This window comes from Anoplopoma fimbria, chromosome 8, assembly GCF_027596085.1.
Source record: "Anoplopoma fimbria isolate UVic2021 breed Golden Eagle Sablefish chromosome 8, Afim_UVic_2022, whole genome shotgun sequence".
In the NCBI taxonomy this organism is placed as follows: domain Eukaryota; kingdom Metazoa; phylum Chordata; class Actinopteri; order Perciformes; family Anoplopomatidae; genus Anoplopoma; species Anoplopoma fimbria.
This window is the reverse complement of record NC_072456.1, coordinates 28011009-28028520: the sequence shown is the minus strand read 5'-3', so window position 1 is coordinate 28028520 and position 17512 is coordinate 28011009. Positions and strand designations below refer to the sequence as shown.

Here is a 17512-nt window from a genome sequence, read left to right as displayed (position 1 = left end):
AATACATGGTTTGTTTTTTTGGTTTGGAATATTTTCAGAAGCTCCCTCTGTTGTATTTTCTCTCAGAATGAGATGAGTTTCAGTGGCAGCTGTTGACGGTGGAAGTCGTCCAACCATCTGTGGTCGTGCATCAATATGACATTTAGATACCACTGATCTGGCAGAATGATCTGGTATGTGAATAATGAGTTGTTCTAGATGTGATCTGCTGTAAAGTTATAAAGTGTCAGAGGAGAACAGGTTAAAGCAATTCTTTAACTTTTATATTAAAGATTCAGTAATTGAGAAGACAACGGATCCAGTGAAGTAAAATCTTCCAGAAATATGAAATAAAGCTTTTTGTAAAACCGTCCAAAAGGAGATTTGATGAGTAAACGAACATATACATAAAGTTTAGAGTCTCACCATGCCAAAGAGGAGCGCCAGAGTCTCGTAGTCGATCCACTCGACCACAGTAACCAGACTGGGCCGCTGTGAGGAACACAAAGAAAGAATTAGATTTCAGTTCTGTGAAGAAGAAGCCAAAAGAAAAGATTGAATACATAAATGTCGGATCCATTAATCTCTAGTTGAGAACTTCCTCTTCCTTTCAGTGCAGAACTAAACTTCCTGACATCTTTAACAAATGTCTCGTTAACGGCATCGTCTAGAACTCGTCCTGGCCCAGATCCTTCCTCCGGGTCCTTTAGCTCTTTTTCTGCAGACGACATTTTGACTCGTTGCAGGAGAAGCACAGGTGGAACTTATAAATCTAACTGGAGTGTTGAAGCGTCCCAGTGAGCCGCAAAGGTTCCCTCACACTGGAACCCATAATCAACGTTATTAATTACTGTGTTTTCTGTCTGTGCAAACGATTTTACAAGTTGTGATTTCTAACTTTTCCAGAATATGTTGTTGCAGTAGATTATGAATGCTGTTCAAGCAACATTTACAGCCGTCCATTTTTTACTTAAAGACATATTCATTGCTGGTAAATAGAAGCTTTTGATGAGTTTGTGAACACAGAGGAACGACAAACAAGAAACTATAAATTCCTTTGGCAACAAAAATGAAGACCAACTGGCCAAATCGTCAACTGGCAGCCATGTTTAATCCCTCACTGGGGAAACTCTACCAGGAAGAAGAAGGCTTTAGATAGCAGCTCTGTTCATCATGCACATCACATAGCATCATTCCTGTTTTTTTAGAACATGAAGGACATTTTCACAGATAATAATCATATCACTTGGCCAATACGATCAATCTGTCTTTATGCAAGTTATCAACTAGAGAAGTTTCATCTCTGGATATAGAACTATCCGAGGAGCACCTGTATGCACCTTAACTTTCTTGCTAATTCCAAGCTGTCCTTATTGTTCCCTAAAATTGCTGGCTGGATTTCCAACTCATATTTTTGTCTAAAATATACAGTTCGGATCAGCTAGGTAGCTATTTATTTTTTAGCTGAAGAGAGAAAAGAGACTTACATCTCCGATGACGGCCAGAGCGGCTAAAGCTGCCAGAGATCCCAACATGGCCGCTAGAGCACGATGAACAATCTGAAAATACAAAAGATTCACCATGAACATTAACATTAAAAACACAAAGAATGCTGCATTATGTAAATACCAACATTTAAATATGAAACCGATCACTTTCACTGTCATTGTCATTGTCCCTGAACACTTTAAACAGACACATTAAATCAAATATATTTTCATTTGCAGCTTTTCATTCATTTATAATATTCATTTTACATTATGTTCTTTCGTGGTATATTAGATTAGAGTTATAACTTTGTATCTTTCTCATGGAGCCAATTATTTTCACCATATTTGCATCAGTCATTAAATAAACCTGCATCTCAAACTGTATTTTAAAGAAATATTCTCCAAAAATCCAGTAATTCTGAGAAGTCACAGTAAAGGTGAGTACGTTCCATTAGTTCTATGATATTTATGTTGTTTTCTTCTGTCTGAATATGAATAAATGCAGAACTTGAAGGTGATATTACAGAAGAGCTGCCTCCTCATCTCCTCTCTCATGTATGATGCATCACATTATTAATCTGCAGCCTGTGATAAGCATGTTATCAGACATCTGAGCGGCTCCTCTGACGTTCATGCCACCGCAATAAACTGCAGGAAAGTAGGTCACTGTTCGTTTATGAGCAAACGCAGAGGAAGTTCCTGATGAAGAAACTGGGACCTGAGGGCCTCTGTGTTAAATGAGATGAGCTTATTTATAATAAATTATAATAAATATCATTACTTAGGCAGGCTGTTCGTAGCTAAATGAAAATGAATTTGCTGAAATTCATAGATATCTAACTAAATCTATTCGTATTTAATCCAACAAAAAAAATTATGTTTAATCCAGAAAACAGTGTGAAAAAAGAAGTCAATGTTGATTTATTTGTCACGTAACTTGCGTAATTAATATCAGCTCTTTCTTAGTTATTTTAACCCTAACAAGGATCTTTTTCTAAACCTTTCACCAAGCTGTTCCCAAGCTGTTTCCTGTGAAGACAGAAGTTTATTTTGAAAAGACCGTATTCGTGTAACAAGCATAAATGGAAATGTGTTAGTGGACTTTTCTATGAAAACTCAAGATAACTGAGGAGTCATTTTTTGTCAGATATCATATAATCTGTATGAGGATATGTGGACATCAATCACGATTCCTGTCACAGTAACGTTGTAAAAGAACTCTCTTTGATGAGAAGAGTCGTCTTCAATGCATGTCGACCTCGTTGAACTGCTCAACCGTGAACTGGGTCTCATCCGGATGGAGAAGAACTCAGAAACTCAGAAACGTGTCTTTGTCTGAGTTCATGTGTTCAGATTAAAGAGAACTAAAGCTTCCTCTTTTTTCGCCTCAGTCTTTGTCAAGAATGACGAAAGGAAAGCTTCACTTTGGACCTCTGAGTGAACATTTCACCAAAGAGCCCGTTAAAAATAAGAAGATTGGTGTCCAACTACCAACAGGAAGTGAACTCCCTTTGTCTGAACTCATCGTTAATCCTCGACAGAGGAGTGACACCTGACAGAGCTGGAGTCAGAGCAGAACATCTGCTGAATGAAACAGGAAAGAAAAGGTGTGTTTGTGTCCGTCAGGACATTGGAAATGTTGTTTTTTTCATAAATTTGTGATTTTTTTCTCGTAAAAACATAAAACGACTACAAAGACACAGAAAACGACTGCAAAGACACAAACAGACTCACAACGACTATGAAAAGGTTTTAAAAGACTACAAAGCGACACAAAGAAACTACAAAGATTCACAAAAGGACTACAAAAAGGGGAATTCAAACACAGGAAAAGATGAATACTAAAATACCAAAAAAATGACAAAGTAAAACAACAAAGAGACTCACAGCGATGCTTAACTTCGCTTCTCACTTTGTATGAACATTTCACAAAAGTGCCCATTATAATATTATATTTAAATTATAATTAAATGTAATGTAATACATAATGTAATATTTAATTTACTTTAATATTATTATATTTCCCGGGTGCTTCTCAGCAGCCTACTGTTCCTTAGGATGGGTTCATTGCAGAGGCTAAATTTCATATATATATATATATATATATATATATATATATATATATATATATATATATATATAAATGTATGTACAATGACCAATAAAGAGTATTATTATTAATATTATTATATAAATAATAAAAATTGTTGTTTGGCTATTAAAACCAAATACGAGACACATAAAGATTAAAAATGTCGATCCAGAGATCTCCCATGTAAAGGTTTTGTGTGAAATGACAAGCAGGTGAGTAACGATCACTAATATCTGGGCAAATCATAATTAATTAATGTCTAATATTCCATTAATTACAGGTGAATCATTAAGCATCAACTCTTTGATTATCACACTTTATGCATGTAGGTAAATAAATGACTTTTTAGTCCTAATGTTAGTCTGGATTGTTGGTAAAATAGAGACCATGATGATGATGAAGATTGAGTCCAGATTTAGTCGTGTTTAGGTTTAAAAATGACATTACATCAGACATTTCCAAACACTGGGTCGGGACCCTCAGGAGGGTCACAGGGGATTTTATTCAGGTCGCCATATAAATTAGCAGAATCCAGTCTTTTATTTAACTTTTCTATCTGCAGCTCAACTCTGAGCCACACGATGGAGCCTGGATGTTGGAATTGATCTGATAATTGTGTTCTACTTATTGAATACATTCCTTTTGCTTTAGTGATGAGAGGAAATTAAGAGAATGCATTTATTCTGTCTCAGTTATAAAGTATTTAATATGTGTGCACAGTTACTGTGGTTTCACTATAGACTGTTTATAAGAAGTGGATGTCGTCATCCAGACGTCACTCATTGGTTTGTTGATGTTTTGAAGCCTCGAGTTCAGCTTTTTTTTATGGTCTGTTTGACTCTAAATGGAGCATCATTTACTAAATGAACATCATGCTGTATTGAAGAAGACTTGAAACTAGAGATTGAGACCATAAACTCATGTTTACAATGTTTACTGAGGGAATAAATCAAGAGAGAAGTAGAGTCATTTTCTCATAGACTTCTATACAACCAGAGGAGTCGCCCCCTGGTGGACAGCAGAGAGAATGCAGCTTTAAGACAGGAAGCTTTTGCTTCACTCTAAGAACCGGAGGTTAAGGTCTGGTTTTCATTTAAAAGGAAATTCTAAATCAACCAGGACTGAAATCTTAAGGATGCCTCTCATTTCATATTTCTCTGCTGTAATATCTGTTTCCTAAAAGCAGCACCTCTGCATTAGAGCGGAGCGAGAGGATGTTTACCTCAAAGATGATGAGAACGTAGACTCCGGTCAGGATGACTCCAGCGATGGCCACCTGCGTCTCCACGTTGACGTAGAGCGACTGGTGGGTCATGGATAACGGCACCACCTCGTTATCCTGCAGGAAGGCCTGGAAGGTGATGACGATGGGGTCACTGTGTGGAGACGGAGGCAACACGATGACCTGCATGTTTCTCATTCAACATTCATCAGTCCATTAAATTATGTCAGGAACCTGTGATGTTTGTTATGTTGGAGTCTGGCAGCGGAGACAAAGTCTGATTTGATGCTGAGCAAGAAAACAACACCACAAACTCAACAATGTGGAACAGATATGATGTTATGTGGCTTAAAGTCACATATTGCAGGATTTAATAAAAAAAATGAATACTACAAACAACCACAGAAAAAGATTACTACGAAAAGACCAAATTAAATACAAAGTGGAACAAAACCAGTGAGAGATACAAAGAAACGACAAAGAGACTCAAAACCACATAACACCTAAGGACTACAAAGAGACACAAAGAAACTACAAAAAGACACAAAACAATAACAAAGAGAGGCTCATCATCTAAATGAATCTGGAAAAAGAAAACAGAAATAAAATTGAAATCTGAGATAAAACAAAAATACTTTTTCCCATTTTTTTCTGACGTTCAATAATATTCATATATTCTCTTAAGAGGCAACGTTAAAACAGTGTTTTAAAGAATGAAAATGAAATGACCTGCTGAGCATCTCAAAGGTTTTGGTCAACAGTATCTGGTCGCTCCGTTCTGCATGCAGAGGGATGGTCCAGTTATACAGAACCTGATCACAAACAGCAGGAGATCAATGAGGTTATTGATCAGCCCTTCACATATGATGATGAAGATGATGATGAAGATGATGATGATCACCTGACTCCTCCTCCTCCGCTGCCCCCCCTGCTCCGTCTGCTCCACCTGGACCAGGATGTAGTCCTGGTTCTCCAGGTCCAGCTTCCCCCCGGTGAACGGCCCCCCCACCTGGAGCTTCAGCAGAGCGTTGTCTCTGAAGTCCGTCAGGTTCATCGCTGAGGGACGAGACCGTCAAGAGAAAAAACATCTGCTGGAGCTGAGAGTGAGGTTGTGTTTTTAAAGAGGACACTGTTATTTTGCATCTTTTTTATCCCCTTTCAGTAATTTAGCGTCTAATATTTTTACCTTTGTGGTGGTTTAGTGTTCCCTTGTAGTCCTTGTGTGTCTCGTTTACAGATGTTTTACTTTTCTACGTGTTTGTTTTGTGTCTCTTGGTCGTCATTTTGAGTCATTTGAAGTTGTTTCGTGTCTCTTTTGTGGATGTTTTGAATCTATTTTTAGTCTTATTACATCTTGTGGTGATTTTCAAGTTGTTTTGTTGTTTTTTTTGTTATTTTTGGGCTGTTTTGCAAATTTCTTTAGATGTTTTAAGTTTCTATATGGTCCTTTTGTGTGTCTTTGTAGTCAATTTGGGTCATTTTTGTAATAGTGAGACTCATAGTTGTTTTAAATCTAGTTTGTTGTGATTTAGGATCACTTTGTGCTTGTTTTGTGTTCATTCGAAGAAGCTTTATGCTTCTAAATGGTTGTTTTGTGTCTGTTTGAAGCCATTATCTGTCATTTGTAGCTGTTTCACATCTATTTCTAGTCATTTTAGGTCTCCTTGTAGTCATTTTGGGTCATTTTGTACGTTTGTTTTCATTTAACGTCTCTTTGTGTCCGACCCCTTGACCTGTTGGGCCCCTTCAGTAACACATCATGGTTCCACTTCTCTCCTTGTCGGTTAAAGGCCTGCTGGGTCTTTGGCAGAGCTCATTTTTTTGTTTCTAATTTCAGAACACATCATAAAATACCAATAAGCAGCAGCAACGATGGAAGCCTTCAGAAAGGATACAGAAACTGTCTGTAGAGGAGACGGCCAACATCCTCCAGGGGTTGTCTCTGTCTGGATACATGCTGAAGAACAGCTGAAACCAGAACACATCATTCATTCATCAACTGTTCTACAAGACGTAACGAGATGCACTGAGAAACACTGGATATCGTAAACACAGTCCAATGTGTGTGATTTCATTTAAACTCAGTGCTGATTCTGTTTAGACATGAAACAAATCAAATAAGCATAGCTCCCAAAAAGGGAATCATATATTACTTTCACAGGAATAGGGACATAATCAAAATTAGTAAATAAAATATAAAATGTGTAGATGTATTTAAGCACTTTCGACTAAAACACAATAGTTAAATCAGAGGTACACGTCCACTTACACTGCAGAGGACGACGATAGTAAATATTGTGGCAATTTTGGAGACATTGAAGCAGCATCTGAAAAGACAGAAGAAGAAGAAGGTCAGAAGAATGAAATAAAATAGAGTTCAGTATAATAGTTTATATTAGGGGATTCCAACCTGACGAAAGCATCCGAGATGAAAATATCTCGTCCTGAAATTATTACCAGTGTAGGAAATAATGAAAAGCTAAATTCCCATATCTATTTGAAGGAGAGGTTTTCTCTGATTTTTGATTGTTTTTTTCTTTTTAAATATTGAATAGTTTTACCTATTCAGATTATTATTATAGATATTAAAATTAAACACATTGTTTTCTCCAGTCAATTTATAGATTTTGGTCTGTTTTTCTTCCATAAAACTAGTGGAAATAAAACATTTATTTTACTCTTTTGTCTATTTGCATCTGTAGATATCTCCTAAATACACCAACAGTTTCCATTAGATAAAACCTCATTATAAAACATCTGTTTCATAATAAACATCTGTATCATGTTAAACATCTGTATCATATAACACATCTGTATCATGTTAAACATCTGTATCATGTTAAACATCTGTATCATGTTAACCATCTGTATCATAATAAACATCTGTATCATAATAAACATCTGTATCATATTAAACATCTGTATCATATTAAACATCTGTATCATATAACACATCTGTATCATGTTAAACATCTGTATCATATAACACATCTGTATCATGTTAAACATCTGTATCATATAAACATCTGTATCATATAACACATCTGTATCATATTAAACATCTGTATCATATAAACATCTGTATCATATTAAACATCTGTATCATATCAAACATCTGTATCATAATAAACATCTGTATCATATAATCTGTACATCTGTATCATATAACATCTGTATCATATAACACATCTGTATCATATTAAACATCATATAACACATCTGTATCATGATAAACATCTGTATCATATAACACATCTGTATCATATAAACATCTGTATCATATAACACATCTGTATCATATCATATAAACATCTGTATCATATTAAACATCATATATCATAAACATCTGTATCATATTAAACATCTGTATCATATAACACATCTGTATCATATAAACATCTGTATCATATAACACATCTGTATCATATAACACATCTGTATCATATAACACATCTGTATCATATTAAACATCTGTATCATATAACACATCTGTATCATATAAACATCTGTATCATATAACACATCTGTATCATATAACACATCTGTATCATATTAAACATCTGTATCATATAACACATCTGTATCATATAAACATCTGTATCATATAACACATCTGTATCATATAACACATCTGTATCATATAACACATCTGTCCCCGGCCTCCTGCTCTCACTTCATGCTGCTGGTGAGTCTGAAGTTGAGGTTGCGGTTGTCCCGAGCGTCGCTCTTCTCCGAGGAGCTGGACCGGGACAGCGACAGACTGGTGACCTCGCTGCCCAGCCGGTACCTCCTCTCCAGGTCCAAAGAACCCCCGTCACACGGCTCCTCCCCCCCCATGAAGCCGGGGTCGTGTAAGGTCATGTAGGTCAGACTGGAGAAAGAAAAGTGTCACCGCTGTCAGACATGAAGAACTACACTGTGGACGTAAGCTCTTATTCTGAAAAACGTCTCTAAATACACAAGCATCCCATAATCACAATGTCACTACATGAAGTCCTCCGTGTTACAATGATGTTACAAGTAGAGATGTTTTATTAAATGAAAGTCATTCTGCCAAACATGAGATATTATGAATAAAAATAGAATTAAAAAAACATTAGTTAAATAAATAAAAAAAAGTCATTAATAAACGAGTAATTAAATTGTTTAAAATAAGAAAACGAGCAAATAAATTGTGAAATATTTTAGGAAATTATAATAACTTCCAACGTTCAATTTTTCTGTTCTGGTAATATATGAAAATTTGCACAAATTGAATAAGAAAATGCCTCATGTGCTTATTTAAATATAACATTTCAGAAAATAATTGTCCTAATGTCAGTAATTAAAATAAATATACATTTAGTTTTTGGATGTTTTGAAGTCAAATTTGATCATAATTCATTTACTTATTACATAACTTATTGGTTTGTTCATTTTACTCATTATTTTCCTGGTTTATATATTAAATATTGGATGCTTTAACTGAATATTGGATGCCATAACTGATCAATAATGTAAAAAGTGAGAAACCAACCTGTCGTCCTGAGAGAACCTCAGCAGAGGAGACCTCTCTGTGAGGTTGGCTGATTTTGTTTTTGCTCTGAGGAAGTTCACCACGCTGAAGCTCTGCCTGAGGAGAAAATAAAAACAAATATCAACGAGTTTAAAGTATTTTCTAAGAACAGAGTGATATTTGAACTTTGACCCCGGCGTTGAGGCCTCCAGCTGTGCCGGTTAGAGCCGGTCGTCAGAACCTTTGTAACCCAGCGGAGGTGGAGAGCAGCTGGTGACTCGAGACCCGAGGAGATCATTACTGTGTCTTTTGACATCCGCTGCTGCACCGCGTCCCCTGAGCCTCACACACACACACACACACACACACACACACACACACACACACACACACACACACACACACACACACACACACACACACACACACACACACTTTCTTTATCCGTCCTCACAGGCTACACACACATTTAAAGATGAGAATTTTTATTTTTGTATCTGAAAAGTGGCTAAAAAGCTGAATGACAGAGTGGAATGAGTCCTTAAAGCAGACATGAGTCAACATTTTTTCCCTTCCTGTTCCCTCATCTAGAAGTCAGTATGTTTGACGTAGAGACGCCGTATACGTCTCTGGTGTGGACCTGTCAATCAGTGTGTAGCCCCGCCCTAAAGCATCCCCTGCTTTATGGTCTGTTTGACTCTAAATGGAGCATCATTTACTAAATGAACATCATGCTGTATTGAAGAAGACTTGAAACTAGAGATTGAGACCATAAACTCATGTTTACAATGTTTACTGAGGGAATAAATCAAGAGAGAAGTAGAGTCATTTTCTCATAGACTTCTATACAACCAGAGGAGTCGCCCCCTGGTGGACAGCAGAGAGAATGCAGCTTTAACACATGAAGCTTTGACTTCACTCTGCAGAACCGAAGGTTGCCTCCTGGAGTTAACCAGTGATGCTATAACTTCCTGTTGGGCTCATCCCTGCAGCAGTTTATTAAAAGAAAAAACCCAATCCACTATTTCATTAAGCCCACTGTCATCTCATTCCTTTGGCAACAGAAGAAACGTCATGGGAGTCGTTATGCAACGGAAAACCAACCCACTGAGCCGACCAAAACATTCTTTCTGCAGAGTCAAGGTCCCCCTCGGCTTATCTTCTAATCCTGAAGGGTTTTCACCCTTCGGCTGTCAAAGGGCGCTTAAACACAGTGTGTGCACGTCCTTAAACACAGCAGTTAGCATTCATTCTTATAAAGTATTTTGGGTTAATTAATGTTTTCTGAGGCGTAGTAACGGAGTTAGTAACCTCTCTATTGTATCGGGGAGGTATTATAGTGTCTTTGTCATTGTTACCGATCACGCTGCACACTGTTGGGTGCTTTGAATCTATGAACGTGGTGGAGTAGATTACATTATCTGCAGCACTAATCCTCTTCTACACTCTTATAAAACGATAAAGAGATTTACTGCTCGTCTACGAATGTTTTGTCCGCTCTTCGTCCGTCTAACACGACTCTGATCTCGTCCTCCGCAGCCCATTACAGAGTCTTAAAAGGAAACTGAGTCAAGAAAAAACACAAACTGAAAATGTGTCTTTTCAGGTCAATGGGATTAATATCAACCAAAGGAAAATAGGTCATATTTTACAGGAGTTATTCTTCATTTCTTCGGATTAATCCTCTAATATATGTTATTTACTATTTTATATTCTATGTCTCATAATATGAAAGTAAGTCCTATTTTATGTTATCCTGCCTTGATTAATGAGGTTGTTTCTTTATATTAAAGGCATCAATTACCTCATCTTTTGGGCCACTTGGGGGCAGCAGAAACAAGCTGTGTTACAGTTTTGACATGATATCCAACTCTGTCTACTAAAAAACATGTTCCCAGACAATTAAACTGCATTCTTAATTTGTGTAAGGAGAGAAAAATATTTTCTCCAGATTACTGTTGCAGTTTTAAATTAAAACAAAGCAAACGTGCAACAAAACTACAAGGTTAGGGGTTTGTAGGAGACCAGGATCCAACTTCAAATAAGTTTGTTTATTAAGTAGGACTAGAAAAACTCTATACACGTTCAAGTCCATTTACCATTAACACAAAATAAAGTTAACAAGTGAATAACGTTAAAATAAGACGACGTTGGACATGAACTGCAGCCTCCTGGGTGAAAGTCCTGTGTTTGTTTGACCCAAACATACATTTGATTAAAAGCATATTTGTGATACATCAAAAACAAACGTAATCTGATGAGAAATACATTTCCCTCAAAGTGTTATTGACAATATAATTTCATTGTACCAGAGCGTAATTGTGTCAAAGTGTACGGTCTGTGTTTCTTTTCTTTTTATTTAATGCAGTGAACTTGTTGGCAAACATCTGTTTATTCATACACACAGCAGCAGATATACTTAACATCATTAGCTTTTATTTGGAGCCGAGTTTCTGGACACCTGATGAATTTAAGTCCAATATTATGTCCCCTTTTAGCTCCGTTTTTGGTCTCCACCGCCTCCATTCTAGCTGCTAAATATTCCACTAAGTTAATCTTTTAGTCTCTAACTGTCTGTTTGTCATTTGGTGATAAGCTGGTAGCTTTAAGTGGTTTCAGCAGAGCTTTTCCCCCAAAATCAGCTAAAAATGAAGCTGACAAGAGGAGAGAGTCAACCAGAGCAGGAAGTAGCTGTCTGTAAAACCAAAACAATGCGCTAAAAGATGCTCTTATCTCATTCTTTTTTCAGTGGGTTTCATTTTCCATCTTTTGTAATGCATTCTATGTTCTATTTCATCTTATGTTTATAAGTGTGTTTTAGTTTTCATCTTATTTCCCCTGTTGTTATGTTCATTCTTTGTTTATTTTTCTTTATTGTAATTAATGATAATAATAATAATAATAATTTATAATATATTTATAATTTATAATTTATAATTTATAATTTATAATTTATAATTTATAATTTATAAATAATAATATATATTTATATTATTATTATTATTATTATTATTATTATTATTATTATTATTATTATCATTATTATAAAGAGGGGCATCTGATACAAAAATGTAAAGACTTTATATCTATCATGCTTGAGTTGTTAAATAAAAAGTGAAGAAATGTGTCTCCGTTATTTTCTAACAAAGCTGCAGAAATAAATGAACCAATTATCCGTTTAGTGACCTTTACGCCTCTTTTTCTTTCACACTACGATTCCTTTGTTCAAAGAGCCAGACAGAAAACCTGACAAATGTACCGACCACTGCAGCATTCTTTCTTCTGAGGTTTGAGCTAATTGGCTGGAAAAATATTGCCAACACGTCAAATCCAATTATGTTCAAACTTAACAGCAGCTCTGCCTCACAGCTTTTATTACTGTAAACAGGAAACATGACTTCAGTAACTCTGTCTGCTCATTCAAACATCTTCTGTCTGTTTATGTCATTTTGTGTTGTGTCTTTACTTTCTGTTATGTATTTGTTTTCTAATTATTGAATCCATATTTTACGTCCCTGCATCCTCACGTACATGTTTGATCTGTTCACGGTTGATTTGTCACTCAAACATGAAAAATGATTCATTACAAGAAACACAAACCGCTAATCCGACCTGCAGGAGACGCACATGTCAGAGCTGTAGTACGCTCTTCATCACGTGCATCGTTGGACTGAATCCACAAAGCAAAAGATCCTTCAGTTTAATCCCAATAACGTCACAGCCATGAGTTTGAGATTAGCAGCCCCCCCGAATCACTGAGACACACAAACCCACTTTAAGTCTCTGTGTGTGAATGATGCCACATTCATAAGGTCCAGTGTTTTCCTGGTATGTCATACGTCCACTTGAAGCTTTAACCAACCGGGCGAGTGTAACGTTCTTCTGTACGTGTGGTTCAGATTGTCTTTACTCCAGAAAACCCAGTGAGAAGAGAGAACGAGTGATAATCCTTCTCTAAACGAGAACCTTGTGTACGAATTTGAAAACGCTTAACCAATTATTCATGAACACAAACTTTAACCTAAATTAGCTCAATTTAAAACTGAATATTTTGACCTATTTTTTAAAGTTGAAACTGTGAACTTGTTTGCAAACACTTGCTTATTGACACGTCCAGCAGATAAAGAGGATGACTGATTTGGAGTCGTCTTTCCTGATGCATTTAGTCTCGTTTTAGCTCAGTTTTTGGTCTCCACCACCTCTTCAAATAAACATCTGGCTCTTTAGCTGCTAAATGTTCCACTTTGTTCTCAAGCTTTTTTTTGTCTCACTAAACCAAGGCTTTAACATCATCAGTCTTTTACCCAGGAGACCGCATGCTCGTCTACTTTATGAAACGACAAGTTGATTTATTTGTCTCTTCAGTTCAATACTGAAGTAACGCCAATTATTTTTAACCCAAACCACAATCTTTTCTTAAACTTAACTAAGTAGTTTTATTGCCTAAACCAAACTTAGTTGTTTCCTGTGAAGTTTATTTTGTAAAGATGTATGTATGTAACAAGTGGAAAATGTACACGTGTTGCTGGACATTTGAATAAGAAATGTCAGCTAACTAAATTATTGCTGTATAAGCGTAATTTGCACAAATACGTTTAATCAAAGTCTACGTAGGGAGGAGGTCAGAGTCGGTTAATGGGTCAATAAGACAAACACAGGACTTTCACCCAGGAGATCACTGTTAATGTTCCATGTGAAGCCAAAAGTAACAAACTTATTTTAACCCAAAATCATGATCTCCCGAATAAACCTAATAAACCCACGTCGCTTTGTTGCCTAAACCTTAAACCCAATTAAGAGTGCAGTTTAATAGAGTGTACACGTATGTAGAGATGTTGATATGAAACTTATTTTTTGGTTTCGGAAACATTGAGATTCAACCAATAAGTGGTTTGTCAGAAACGTATAAAACCAACAGAGCAGCTTTTCCACCAATAATGCTCATGAATAATCACTTAAACTCCAATAAAAGACCTATCTTGACATAGTGAGAGAGCAGAAACACTTTGAGCGTCATACCCGTCCTCCTGTCGAACCGGGACGAAGCCCTCGGTGTGGATGACGCACTGTCCCGACGGCAGGACGGCCGACTGCTGCAGCTTCTCGGCGTCCCTCCGCTCAGAGATTCCCTGCAGCAGACGGAGCTCCCGAAGTTCCCGGCGACGGCCTCCGGTGACCTCAGGCTGCCCCGGCCCTGGTGGCCCTGGGCCGACGCCTCCATCTCCATGTTGTTTTTGTTCTCCAGATACATGATGAGGCTGATGGAGGGGAGAAGGAAGTGTGGATTTAGTAAAAATCTCAAGTTCAACATTCAAACCTGCTGTAACTTATTAATTTTTGGGGGGCCAGTGGAAACAAACACCGTCGTATTATAACCTTTTGAGTTGAAAATGTTAGCAAACAGTAAGCGTATTTACTCATCCAGCAGTTACAGAGCAACAGTTTTAATAATTTATAGTCCTGTTTCTGACCACCTGGCAAAAGTAAGTCCAATATTCTCTCTCTTTTTGCTCTGTTTTTGGTCTCCACCAACTACTAAAGGGAAAATATATGTCTCTTTAGCTCCTTGTCTCTACAATTAAACTAGCTTTTTGGTGTTTTTTCACTGACAACATCTTCCTGCTTCCACTGATGCTATGAGAGCCATGAGAGTGAACCAAAACAATGAAAAATGAACAGATGGAAAAACCAAAACAATGAGCTGAAAAACGCCAAAACACTAAATAGAACTAAGAGGAGCCGTAGAGTCAGGTGATACAAGTCTGTGAGAGTCATGTGATCCACTGGTAATGTGGAAATGTTGATTATAGCAGTTTTAAAGTTACAATACAGACTCTTTTGTTTTCTTCTTGTTGTCCTCTTTTTCATTACTGTTACCAAAAAATACCAAAAACCTTTTTTTTTAATACTTTACTCATCACCTGATTTCCATAAAGCAATTAACTGGTACACCAAAGTTTTAAAGTAAGAGTAGAAGTTGTTATCTATGCTCTCTACAAAGACACCAGACTACATTCACACAAACAGAGATTTAACCTCTCAGAACACAGGAGCTACTGCTCTACTGCTGCCTCCACCTGTTAGTCTGTTTGTGTTGTTGTGTGACTTTGGTGAATCTAAATTAACACTTTAAAACACAAAAGTTTCACAATAACACAAATAAACTAACAGATGGAGGCGGCAGTAGAGCAGTAGCTCCAGTGCTCTAAATCACTGTTTTTGTGAATGGAGTCTGGTGCCTGAAGATACGTCCACAGCAGAACATTGATCTGCTCCGTGCTGGTTCTCCTGTCTGTTTCTACAAACATCTACTGTAGTGAAACACTGACTGTGGAGGAGAACCTCATAAAAACACATTTCTAAACATAATTTCTGTCACTTTAAGACGGATCACTAACTCTCTTCCCCCCCGGGCGAAAAGGAGAACAAGGTGCTCTGTCTCATCTTTTACTTCTGGTCAAACCAAAGGCCACAAAGAGCCACAGCTTGTGTTTGAGCTGAACACTGATCACATAGATCCTCTTACATTACATTACATTACATTACATTACAGTCATTTAGCAGACGCTTTTATCCAAAGCGACTTACAGGAAGTGTATTCAACATAGGTATTCAAGAGAACTACTAGTCACCAGAAGTCATAAGTGCATCTCCTTTCTTAAACAAGCATCTTAAAGCATAAACCAGAGCAAAAGTATAGTGCAGAGGCAGATTACTACGAAAACAATAATTGCAACAGACTAATACGAATATAATAAGTGCTACAAACTACTACGAATAGGATAAGTGCAGTAAACAAATAGAATATCAATAAGTGCTACGAGGAAGGCTCTTTAGGGTAGTACTTCTAGTACTTCTAGTTATCAGTAGTAGTACTTCTTTATCAGGTAGTACTTTATTTATCAGGTAGTACTTCTTTATCAGGTAGGTAGTACTTCTTTATCACTTAAAAGTATTTTTCAAAAAATACTTCTTTATCAGGTAGTACCGTGAAGCGGTTCTTTATCATGTTTTAGTACTTTATCAGGTAGTACGGAGTAATACACACTTTATCTTCTTTATCAGGTAGTACTTCTTTATCTTCTTTATCAGGTAGTACTTCTTTACAGGTAGTCTCTTTATCAGGTAGTACTTCTTTATCATGGCTCCTGTCAAGAGTAGTACTTCTTTATCAGTAGTACTTCTTCATCAGGTAGTACTTCTTTATCAGGTAGTACTTCTTTATCAGGTAGTACTTCTTTATCAGGTAGTATTCATTGACAGTCTTTATCAGGTAGTGCGGAAAATACTTCTTGAAGAGGTGAGGTTAAAGATGGGCAGTGACTCTGCTGTCCTGAGGTCAGTGGGGAGTTCATTCCTCCACTGAGGGGCCAGGACAGGAAGAAGCTGTGACCGGGTGGATCGGCTGCAGGGACCTCTGAGCGACGGGGCAACCAGTCACCCCGAGGCAGCAGAGAGGAGTGGTGGGGGGTGTAGGGCTTCATGGCCTGGAGATAGGAAGGAGCTGTTCCTCTCACTGCCCTGTAGGCACCAGAGTCTGTAACTGGATGCTCCTACAGGGAGCCAGTGTAGAGAACGGAGAAGGGAAGTTGTGTGGGAGAACTTGGGTCATTGAACACCAGACGAGCTGCAGCTTTCTGGACGAGCTCCAGAGGTCTGATGGCCGACGCCGGGGCTCCAGTAGTGAGTTGCAGTAGTCCAGGCGGGAGATGACCAGAGCCTGTAGAGCACCTGCACCGTCTCCTCAGGGAGGAAGGGGAGAATCCTCCTGATGTTGTAGAGGAGGAATCTGCAGGAGCCTGTGACCGATGCAATGTTTGCTGAGAGCGACAGTTGGTCGTCCAGGGTCACACCCAGATTCCTCACAGTCCGAGTTGGCGTCACCACGGCATCATCAATGGTGATGGACAGGTCTCGGTGCGGGCAGCCCTTCCCCGGGAGGAACAGTAGCTCGGTTTTGTCCAGGTTGAGCTTCAGGTGGTGTGTCGCCATCCACTTCGAGATGTCAGCCAAGCACGCAGCAATGCGTGCCTCCACTTGGGTGTCACCGGGAGGAAATGACAAGACCAGCTGGGTGTCATCGGCATAACAATGGTAAGAGAAGTCATGCGAGCGAATAACAGAACCCAGAGATGTTGTGTAGAGCGAGAAGAGAAGGGGGCCCAGAACTGAACCTTGTGGATAAATGTGAATACTTTGTCATGTCGACTCAGCCCCTTGAGTGAACACACGTT

General features: G+C 37.8%; 1 protein-coding gene across 1 annotated transcript in view; it reads right to left on the bottom strand.

Moving 5' to 3' along the window:
- The window catches only part of oca2 (oculocutaneous albinism II), a 51016-nt gene extending 36487 nt beyond the window's left edge, over positions 1–14529 (bottom strand). The window contains 11 exon segments of the mRNA XM_054603283.1: positions 406–471; positions 1467–1538; positions 4784–4937; positions 5513–5595; positions 5685–5839; positions 6679–6751; positions 7053–7110; positions 8457–8654; positions 9300–9395; positions 14298–14427; positions 14430–14529. Coding sequence (XP_054459258.1) covers positions 406–471; positions 1467–1538; positions 4784–4937; positions 5513–5595; positions 5685–5839; positions 6679–6751; positions 7053–7110; positions 8457–8654; positions 9300–9395; positions 14298–14427; positions 14430–14529 — 1185 coding nt within the window.
- Between the last annotated feature and the right edge of the window lie 2983 nt (positions 14530–17512).